Below are 11,314 nucleotides of genomic sequence, written 5' to 3' on the forward strand. Positions count from 1 at the left end.
AGCCTTAACCATGAGAGAGAAAAGATGAGGAACTATGGAGACTATAAAACAAATCTATATTTGTATATATATATATATATATATAGAGAGAGAGAGAGAGAGAGAGAGAGAGAGAGAGAGAGAGAGAGGGATTAGATCATTAGGGTGAGAAAGGTGTGCACAAATTTTACGTGTACTCAATTCCCGGCACGTTATCAGTGCTTTAATCGATCTGAGTTAGCAGATCCTAATAACCCGTTAAGGCGATACGAAACCTTATAGAAAAGTACATCCAATTGGTTATCGGATTTTGAATCCATATAAACTTTAAAAACTAATTTAATAATAACCTAGCTAATATTATCAATTTTACTCTTTGAGATGATAGCATGTCCAACTATAATTAGTTTACCTCTCTCTCTCTCTCTCTCTTTCTCTCTTGCTTCTTGGTGGTCCAGAGCTCGTCGTCCAGGGTTCGGGGGCGACGCTTAAAATTAGGAGTTCGGAGAAGTATAGTTTTTTAATAAGTAATTATAATTTTTTTATGGAAAATAAAAAAAATAAAAATTATAACATTTAAAGAAACTCAAAAATATAAGAAAATTTGTCACAATAAATACAGAAAAATTTATAAATACTATTTCCCACTCGCAATGCAAAGAAGTTGAAAAATGTGAGAAAGTATACATTAAATACAGTACAATGCAAGTTTATAGAGGTCATTAAATTTGTAGGTGTAATAAAAAATAATATTATTTTAGAAAAATATTATTTACTGCTACTATTTTAACATATAGTCAAGAGTATTTCGTTATTTGTTTTAAAACATCACCAATTTTTAATATTTTAATATTAATTTTATATTATATTCAATATAATTATTTCTTTTTATAATAATATTGGACTAAACATTAGATTAGCTTATATAGTATTAGCTTTTTTTCATATTAAAAATTAGATCGCTGATGCTACAATACGTCTTTATTCCACTAAGTGAATACAACCACATGAATTGAAATGAAATTCCTATTTGAGTGTTCACAATAAAATTTTAAAATAATTATTTTCATATAAAATACCTAAAATAAATTTACTATGTGACACATTTTCCATCTCTTTCCTCTCTCTCTTCTCTCATTCACTCTTCGTCTCTCTCTTATCACCATTCTCCTCTCCTCTTCCTATCATCACTATATTTCCTTCTCCTCTCCGTCACGAGTGAGTTATTGTGGACTCTATAATTTATTATAAAATTAGTTAGTTATATATTTTTTAGAGATAATGTATTAAAAATAGATAAAAAAATATATTTAAAATAGGAGTGTAATTATTAACATAAAAAATTAAAAATTACTTAATTTTTTAGAGAAGTTGAGAACGTGTCGTTTACAATAAGTATGTGCCGTTTAAATAATACAGGAACATTATAATTAATTTTACAAAATATAAATGTAAGTCAGCCATTTTAAACCAATAGTAAACCTGTTGGTAAAATATATTTATTTGTTAAAATTTTAATTTTTTTTTTTCACCTAAAATAAATCTACCCACTTCCCAGAGAGACACTTTTAGAACCAGGTGTGTATAAATTAATAATTTTAAAGTGACTTCCAATCAAGTAACAGCTACAATTTCGTACTGCAAGCATCACTGCTCGTTGCGCAAGGAAGAACCTACAGCGACTCGCCACCATATACCCCCACTTCCAATAAATTCCCTATGGCAAGAATGAGTTCCCCACTAGAGAGTAGAGAGAAAGAGAGACGATGGATCCGGATCCCCTCCTATCCGAATCCGATCCGTTAACAAGGAGTGGTGGACTACCGGGGCCGTCCGATCTCCCGGGTCAGCTCCGGCGGATGGAACTCCGCCCTCTTCATCATCGGTGACCTCGCCGTCGTCCTCCCCCTCCTCCTCGTTTCGATTCTTAGGCGTCTGACCTCGATCGTGTGGTTTGAACCGCAGGGGCGGAGATCGCAGAGCGCTGCGCCTTCTACGGCATCACGTCGAACCTGATCATGTACGTCACCGGCCTCCTCGGCGTCTCCACCGCCGCCGCCGCCGCGGCCCTCAGCACGTGGTCGGGGGTCACCTTGATGCTCCCCCTCGTCGGCGCTTTCCTCGCCGATTCCTACCTCGGGCGCTACCGCACCATCGTCCTCGTCTCCCTCCTCTATATCCTGGTCCGCTTCCTCTTCTCCTGCTCAATTCCAATTTCAATTCCACTGCATATATATATACACACACACACACACACACACACACACACACATATATATATATATATATATATATATATATATGTTTGGCTTAATTACCTGTGTACCGTTCTAAAAATTCCTTATTTTACGTATATAGCAGAAGTTTTTTAAATCAAGAACTCGAATGCTAATAATTAGATAAGCCACCAAATTATTAAATAATGTATTTTAACGTATTTAAAATAATACTGATGAAATTTTATTATAATATTATATTACTGTGCCTCAGCAGATTTTGGTTGCAGGAAATTTACTACATAGGGTACATGACACTCTTTTATTAGATCTTTTATATTATTGTTAAATAAATTATATGTGTCATTGTTATACGGTTCCTATTGGAGGTTGGAGTTAATATTTGGTTTTTTTACACGCTATATGTATTTAGTTTGAGTCCAATTTAACTTGTTCATTTAGGGTAGAATTGTTAGCGGACTAGCATTTTTAAAAGAAATATAAAATTGCCTGCAACTTTTTGCTAACACCACTGGGATTTAAGGCACCTAACAATTTATGATGGCAGGAAAACTTCCAGTATTCTTCCTTGGTGAATGTATTTTAAGAGTAGCACTTAAGATGCACTCATCACAACAGAGGGTTTGAGTTGCATTAGGAGTAACACAGTACATATAGACTTATTAGTATATTCTGAAACAGCTGCAATCTGTGTTGAAAATTCCTGCTACGTACTTGAACTATCCTGCACAATTTCCATTGCTCTGGTTGGTGCATTAGCCTTCAGAATATCTATCTATCTATCTATCTATCTATCTATCTATCTATCTATCTATTGTCTAGGTAACAAGAATATAAACTCACGAAAGTGCACGCCAAATGAATTATTTATATTATTGTTTCGATATCTAACAGTTTAAGCTTTTTGATTCGATGAATACTATCCAAAGAACTTTACGATTTTATTCGATTCTATTTAGATCCAAATTGTTGTAAACACTAGAAACATCCACAGAGCTTAAGTATGTTGACGCTATCAGCTCTGCTGCCATCCGTCCCTTCTCCCCATGGTGGCAATACTCTGGACCTCCAAAGTTTCCCTCCTCCTCTCCGAGTACCACTTTTCTATGTCTCTTTATACCTACTGGGCTTTTCTGAGGGTGCCCACAAGCTGTCTTCAAGCCTTGGGCGCCGACCAATTCGACGACAGCGATCCGATGGAGTGCATCTTGAAGAGTGTCTTCTTCAACTGGTGGTTCTTTGCGATGTCGGCAGGAATTCCCGTTACAGTGCTAGTATTGAGCTATGTCCAGGACAACATTGGCTGGGGACTTGGCTTTGGAATCCCATGCATTGTCATGTTGTTTTCCTTCGCTGTGTTCTTGCTTGGAACCAGGACTTACCGCAACTCCGTTTTGGATGAAGAGAGTCCATTTGTTCGAATCGGAAAAACATTTGTTGCATTAGCAAGATCTCAGGAGGCAACACAAACACGAGACAAGTATAAATTTTTTTTCCTCCTTATAATTAGCCAAGTCCTCTGTTGATTCTAAATTTTCTTTTTTCTATAGGGCATTAATGGATGAGCACGGATGCTCATTTAGTTCTGATCACGTAGAAGAAGCGAAGGGTGTTCTTCGATTGTTTGGTATATGGGCGACTTGCTTAATATATGCTATTGCATTCGTTCAGCAGTCTTTATTCACAAAGCAAGCCAGTACCCTGGATAGGAGGATAGGTTCAAGCTTCCAGATACCGCCCGCAGCGCTGCAGATCTTCACCAACGTATCTGTCCTTGCCTTCGTTCCGATCTACGACCGCATCCTCGTTCCGATAACTAGAAAGCTGTCAAAGATCCCTTCAGGCCTTACCATGCTACAGAGGATAGGCGTGGGAATTGCAATCTCTCTGATTTCGATGGTGATAGCAGCTCTGGTGGAGATGAAGAGGCTTAAAACTGCTAGAGATTACGGCCTGGTGGATCAACCAGAGGTAGCAATTCCTATGAGCCTGTGGTGGATGGTTCCCCAGTATGTTCTTTATGGAATGGCAGAGGTGTTCACATTAGTTGGCTTGCAAGAATTTTTCTATGACCAAGTCCCTGATGCATTAAGGAGCATCGGTCTGGCACTATATTTGAGCATCTTTGGTATTGGGAGTTTCATAAGTAGTATTCTCATCTCTGCAATTGATAAACAAACCCGCAAGGATGGCGATAGCTGCTTCTCCAACAATCTAAACCGTGCTCATCTTGATTACTTCTACTGGCTTCTTGCTGGGCTCAGTGCCTTCGGGTTGCTTGCTTTTGTCTACTGTGCGCAAGCTTACGTCTACAAGAAAAAGGTTGATATATAGCTCAGTTGTGTAGCGTGAATATTCGGTGTATATATAGAAAATTAATATATGTTGTCGGCTTATTAGGTTCTAGAAATGTTGGTGGTATTGATCAAAGGCAAATATTTCAATACCCTTGCACCTTAATGAGCAACAGGAAAATTAGTTTCCCGGCGAAACGATAATTAGAGATAATAAAAGAATCAAATTTACACCATAAATTCATCAGTGATGACTTACCTGCATTTCGAACCCTAATTATTTGAATCGAGAGTGACTTTCGATCGGTCCTCCTCTTTTACCATCATGTTCTTTTCTACATCATCTAACATCACAAGCATACGCTCAAGCAACGCTCTCGTCAGTCTCATTGCTCACTCAATCTCCTATTCCTCCTTCATTAGCTTCTTAACCATCTTTACTTTTCCAACAAGTCTTGTACTTAATTGGTAGAAACTAACACACATGTTTGGAGGTTTTTGGTGTTTGGTAATAAAGGTATTGCGTGATTAGCTTCCTAACTATTGTTTGTCGTCTAAGTCTTATTTTTTTTTAATTATCCATAAGCCTAAAGATTAGATATGAACTGAACAAAGTATCAATCCTTATTAAATACAGAATCATTTAGGTCTCATTAAGCCAATATTATAAGCTGACTAGTTTATGCTTTAAATAATATATGTCGCCGAATAATTGCTCATAACTAAACGCTGCTGAGACATACTCCTTTAATCATCCGTACTGTTGAGCTATTAATCAAATCTAGCCGTAACCCAAATTATTGAACAATTTTCTTTGGAGCTAGAATCAAACGAATGAGCTCCTTGATCAAGAAAGATATACCAATCAAATGTCCTAGATTTGGTTGGTGTAAGGTCATCCAAGTCGATAGGACCAATTTGTTGTCCACTTGTCTCAGTCTTCCTCTTTGTATGTTTCTAAGCTCAGATTCCAGGACTGCAGGAACGAGTGATCGCGTTGATTTGCGAACCAATTTAGTGCTTCCACGTGCCAAACTATAGAAAATTCTTTCCAACCGTTGGTGCAGACGATCCGTAAGGCCCCCATATAGAGTCAATCATACATTTGCAATAGGAAACAATAAATAAAAAAAGAAGAAGAAAAAGAATCAAAGACCGATTGAGAAGAAGATCTCACCACCAATGTTCGTAAGCACAGCAGTGCTCTCTACCGGTGGCTGCCATCGGCACTTACTTTCAACGCGAGCGTGTGACGGTGTGTGTGCGTGAGTGAAGTCTCCGCGGCGGCGATGGATTCGGATCCCCTCTTATATCAATACGATCGGTTAACGGGAGTGGTGGACTACCGCGGTCGTCCAACCTCCAGATCCAACTCCGGCGGATGGACCTCCGCCCTCTTCATCATCGGTAATTTCCTCCTCCTCCTCCTCCTCCTATTAATTCTTAGCAGTCTGATCTCGATCGCGTGGTTCAAACCGCAGGTGTGGAGATCGCCGAGCGCTTCGCCTTCTATGGCATCTCGTCGAACCTGATCAGCTACCTGACCGGGCCCCTCGGCGAGCCCACCGCCGCCGCCGCCGCCGCCATCAACACTTGGTCAGGTGTCGCCTCGATGCTCCCCCTCCTCGGCGCTTTCCTCGCCGATTCCTACCTCGGCCGCTACCGCACCATCGTCTTCGCCTCCCTTATCTACATCCTGGTGCGCACCCTCCTTATCCTCTTTCAATTACTACGCCTTCTGAGAATTACTCTGCTTACAAACACTACAAACATTCTAACGCAAAGTGTAATAAATTGCAACAAAGAAGAAGAAGAAGAAGAAGTGCCCGTAACGTGACTACGTCGCATTTTATCAATCTTTGATTCTCCCTTTCCACCCAACCATTATTATAATCAATAATACACTCATTACGCTTCAAAATATGCTGGTAAAGTATTTATGGGCAAATATATTATTTTATGCCCATTCTGGGTTAAGTTCTGACAGTTAACAGTATCGGTGCATTTTTAATTTAAAAAATTTGTTACGAGTTTGAACCAAAATTATTTTACCGTTCTAAAATTTTCTTTTATACCGTTGATCAACCACTAACTTCTATTAACAGTTTAGTTACATAATAATAATGCAAAATAAAGTTCATTGTTTAGGATTTTAATCTCAATAAATTACTTTTTGTGGGTAGGCCTAATTCATCTTTCCCTCTCCCGTTATTTTATTTGTTTTCACTTTATCTTCCTAAGATTATTTTTAAATTAAAATTTTTATTTTTATTTATCAAATTTGATTAATATATTGATAGAATTTAAAGATATTTATTATTTAGATAAGTGATCTGATTTTAGATGACAAAATATAGATATATTCACCATATATTATTAGAGATTTAAAATTTAATCGATATTATTTTAGATATATTAAAAAAATTATACAATTCTTATATATTAGTTAAATAAATAATAATAAAAATAATAATAATTTTAGTTTGAATTTAAATATAAAGAGATAATGTGACATAAATAAAATTACAGGGGGATGAAATGTATTTAAACATAACCAAATGAGTTAAACCTAGTTTCCCTTTTCTGTCTAAAGTAGAGGATGTTAAAATGTATGTATTTAAACTTTTTTCTAAACATAATTAGTCCGTAAATTCATGAAACTCCTCTCCGAAACCTTGCGATTTATATTCATGGGCATGATTGGTGCCAAACAGGGCCTGGGCATGTTGACTTTTTCGTCCGTGCTGCCGTCCTTCCAGCCTCCTGAATGTGGCGATAATATCTTGAATCTCAAAGGCTGCTCGCCTTCTCCTCTCCAAGTAGGTTTCTTCTATATCTCTCTCTACTCGGTGGCCTTTGCCCAAGGTGGCCACAAGCCTTGCGTTCAAGCGTTTGGCGCAGACCAATTCGATGCCAACGACCCCAAGGAGTGCATTTCCAAGAGTTCCTTCTTCAATTGGTGGTATTTTGGAATGTGCGGCGGCACTGCTCTCACGCTGCTGTTCTTAAACTACATCCAAGACAACATCGGTTGGGGCCTCGGATTTGGACTCCCGTGCATCGTCATGTTTTTCGCTCTTCTTGTGTTCTTGCTCGGGACCAGGACGTACCGCTACTACACTTTGGAAGAAGAGAATCCGTTTGCTCGAATCGGAACAGCTTTCGTAGCATTAGCGAAGAGTAGGCGAGCAAATCCTGCCAGGTCTAAAGAAGCGCCAGAGATACATCAATATAATGCTGATCACATAGAAGAAGTGAAGGGCGTTCTTGGATTGTTTCCAATAGGGGCTACTTGCTTAATATATGCCGTTGTTTTCGCGCAGTCGGCCACATTCTTTACCAAGCAAGCCGGTACCCTGGATAGGAGGATAGGTTCGAGTTTCCAAGTTCCACCGGCAACGCTGCAGAGCTTCATCGGTATTACTATCGTTGTCTTCATCCCTATATACGATCGACTCCTCGTGCCGATAGCTAGAAAGTTGTCGAAGGTCCCTTCAGGCTTTACCATGCTGCAAAGGATCGGCGCAGGAATGATACTCTCTCTGGTTTCGATGGTGATAGCAGCTCTAGTGGAGATGAAGAGGCTCAAAACTGCTAGAGATTATGGCCTGGTGGATCAACCAAAGGTAGCAATTCCTATGAGCTTGTGGTGGATGGTTCCTCAGTATATCCTGTTTGGAATGGCAGACGTGTTCACAATGGTTGGCTTGCAAGAATTTTTCTACGACCAGATCCCTGATGCTTTGAGGAGCCTCGGTCTGGCACTATATTTGAGCATCTTTGGCATAGGGAACTTCATAAGCAGTATTCTCATCTCTGCGATTGATAAACAAACCAGCAAGGGTGGAGATAGCTGGTTCTCCGACAATCTAAACCGTGCCCATCTTGATTACTTCTACTGGCTTCTTGCTGGACTCAGTGCGGTCGAATTCCTCATTTACGCATACTGTGCACAGGCTTATGTCTACAAGAAGAAGGCAGCCAGCCCAGTTGTGTAGTATAATTATCTTCGGGTAAATAGTATGTAATTTGTAATTCTACCGTACTCTATATTCACCTTACTCTGCTTTCTTTTTGGTTTTTTTGTTTGTTTTTTTTTTATTAGTGGCAACCTTCCACTGAGGTCCCCACAAGACTTTACTCTGCTTTTGAACCCTTTCTCTGATGCATTTACATTTGCAGTGTAATTTGGTCATGTTAGTAGGCACAACTGCAAGTTTGTCATGTAATAATTACTGTAAATATCTTCCTTTTTCTTATTCTTAGCGATTTGATCAAAACCAAGTAAAAGCATCCAGTCAAGCTGATAGTTTGATACTTTGATGCAGTTTTTGTTGAATTATTTGACAACGAGCATCTGGCCTTCCCAAAAAGATGTGTCCTTCTCACTGACGTTTATTTGTTTCTCTTCCTCGTATTTCACGTACATTTATTGTAGATCTGAAGTCAGAGCAAATATAAGTAACATAGCTATTATATTTATATTTTATACGAAATGGTTGCCAGAAATTTGGAGAAAAGGGGGGATAATTCTGCACCTTCTTATAAAGAAATAAAGAATCATCATGTGAATTGTGAAGGGATAGATACCATACCAATCGAGTTCACTTCAAGAGGGGATCATGGATTCGGATACTCTGCTCTCCAGATCCGATCCGTTGGAAGGAGTGGTGGACTACCGCGGCCGCCCAGTCTCCCGATCCGGATCCGGCCGGTGGACCTCCGCCCTCTTCATCATCGGTGATCTCCTCCTCCTCCTCCTCCTTGTCCTAACATTCCTAGCCGTCTGATCTCGATCGTGTGCCGTGTGGTTGAAACCGCAGGGGTGGAGATCGCCGAGCGCTTCCTCTTCTACGGCATCTGCTCGAACCTCATCACCTACCTCACCGGTCCCCTCCGCGAGTCCACGGCCGCCGCTGCCGCCGGAGTCAACGCATGGTTCGGCGTCGCCTCGATGCTCCCTTTCTTCGGGGCTTTCCTCGCCCCAACCAAGGTGTGATTAAGTAGTAGAGACTACTAATAGCATTCCTTTCTATGGATTAATCTATCCAGGGATTAAGCATGCTCTCCCTCTCTGCAATGCTGCCATCACTCCAGCCACCAAAGTGCAGAGATATCAATGATACTGCGGTCTGTAAACCTTCAACTTTTCAAGTGGCCTTCTTCTACTTCTCCCTGTATCTGGTGGCTTTTGCTCAGGGAGGTCGCAAGCCTTGCGTTCAAGCATTTGGAGCCGACCAATTCGATCAGAATGACCCCAAGGAACGCACCGCCAGGAGCTCCTTCTTCAATTGGTGGTATTTTGGCATGTGTGGAGGCAATGTTTAAACAATACCAGTTTTGAATTATATTCAAGATAACCTTGGTTGGGGTTTTGGTTTTGGAGTTCCATGTTGTTAGCTCTCATTCTTTTCTTGCTCGGAAGTAAAACTTATCGCTTCTATCTTCTCAACCATGAGGACCCGTTCACTCGATTAGGCAAATCATTTGTAACACTTGTTCGAAGATCGCGAGAAACACAGGGTTCAAAGTAAGATCATCATCACAAAACTTTTCAAATGAGCTCATATATATTGGCCATTGTATGATTCTGGTTGGTTCATCCTCGTTCAGGGAAGAATATGAAGATGCTGTTGATCATGCCGAAGAAGCTAAGGGGGTTCTTAAGTTGTTTCCTATATGGGCGACCTGCCTAGTATATGGTGTTGTTTTCGCCCAGTCTGTAACCTTCTTTACTAAGCAAGCGAGCACCTTGGACAGGAACATAGTTTCAGGCCTCCAGGTACCACCAGCAGCACTGCAGAGTTTCATCACTCTCTCTGTAGTTGCCTTTGTCCCCATATATGATCGACTCATCGTACCAGTAGCAAGAAAGTTCTCGCTGATATCCTCTGGCATCACCATGTTGCAAAGAATTGGCACGGGAATGGTTGTTTCCATCGTGTCGATGGTAATAGCAGCTCTGGTAGAGATGAAGAGGCTTAAGACTGCTAGAGATTATGGGCTGGTTGATCAACCTGGGACCCCGATTCCAATGAGCTTTTGGTGGATAGTTCCTCAGTTTCTTCTGGTTGGTATAGCAGATGTGTTCACAATGGTTGGATTACAGGAGTTTTTCTATGATCAGATGCCTGATGCATTGAGGAGCCTTGGGCTTGCTTTGTACTTGAGCATCTTTGGAGTTGGAAGCTTCATCAGTAGTTTTCTTGTGTCTGTCGTTGACGAAACAACCAAGAAAGGCCAAGGAATCAGTTGGTTCTCTGACAATCTAAACCGCGGGCATCTCGATTACTTCTACTGGCTTCTTGGAGGACTCAGTGCTTTAGAGTTGGCCATTTATTTGTTCTTCGCAAAAGATTACGTTTATAAGACAAAAGGAAATATTACTGTTAATTAGATGATATGATGAAAAGTTTTGTCTAATTTCTGAATAATCCGTTCGGTTTTGTCAAATATTCTAGAACAAGAAAAAGAAAGAAATATATATAGTAATTGTTCGATGCATTAGATTATGTTTGCATATCCAGATTTTTATCAAATCAATAGAAGCAATGATCTTTCGCCTGGATTTTAATGGAAAAGAATACGATTATTGCATTAGATTCTCTGGTATTAGACCAACTATTGAATGGCTGGTATACTCAAGCAGTTCACTAATGTATATGAACTGTATGGTTCATAATTGCATTAATGTTTAGTAGGCTATTTATGCTATTTTTCACATGAAAATGTAACATTGTAAGTCTGAGAATAATGACCTTGAGTTCATGTAAGATTCAAACAAATTTTTGAATATTTGATTTA

General features: G+C 39.7%; 1 protein-coding gene and 1 pseudogene across 1 annotated transcript; both read left to right on the plus strand.

Moving 5' to 3' along the window:
* Positions 1-1,698: 1,698 nt before the first annotated feature.
* Positions 1,699-10,944, plus strand: LOC140792164 (uncharacterized; annotated as a pseudogene).
* Positions 5,624-8,769, plus strand: LOC140792022 (protein NRT1/ PTR FAMILY 5.10-like). Its single transcript, XM_073142802.1, has 3 exons — positions 5,624-5,917; positions 5,992-6,209; positions 7,225-8,769. The coding sequence occupies exons 1-3, from the start codon at positions 5,800-5,802 to the stop codon at positions 8,506-8,508; spliced, it is 1,620 nt and encodes a 539-aa protein (XP_072998903.1). The 5' UTR covers positions 5,624-5,799; the 3' UTR covers positions 8,509-8,769.
* Positions 10,945-11,314: the final 370 nt, after the last annotated feature.

The sequence above is a fragment of the Typha latifolia genome, chromosome 7, assembly GCF_019914945.1.
Source record: "Typha latifolia isolate L0001 chromosome 7, TyphaL0001v2, whole genome shotgun sequence".
NCBI classification, from domain to species: Eukaryota; Viridiplantae; Streptophyta; class Magnoliopsida; order Poales; family Typhaceae; genus Typha; species Typha latifolia.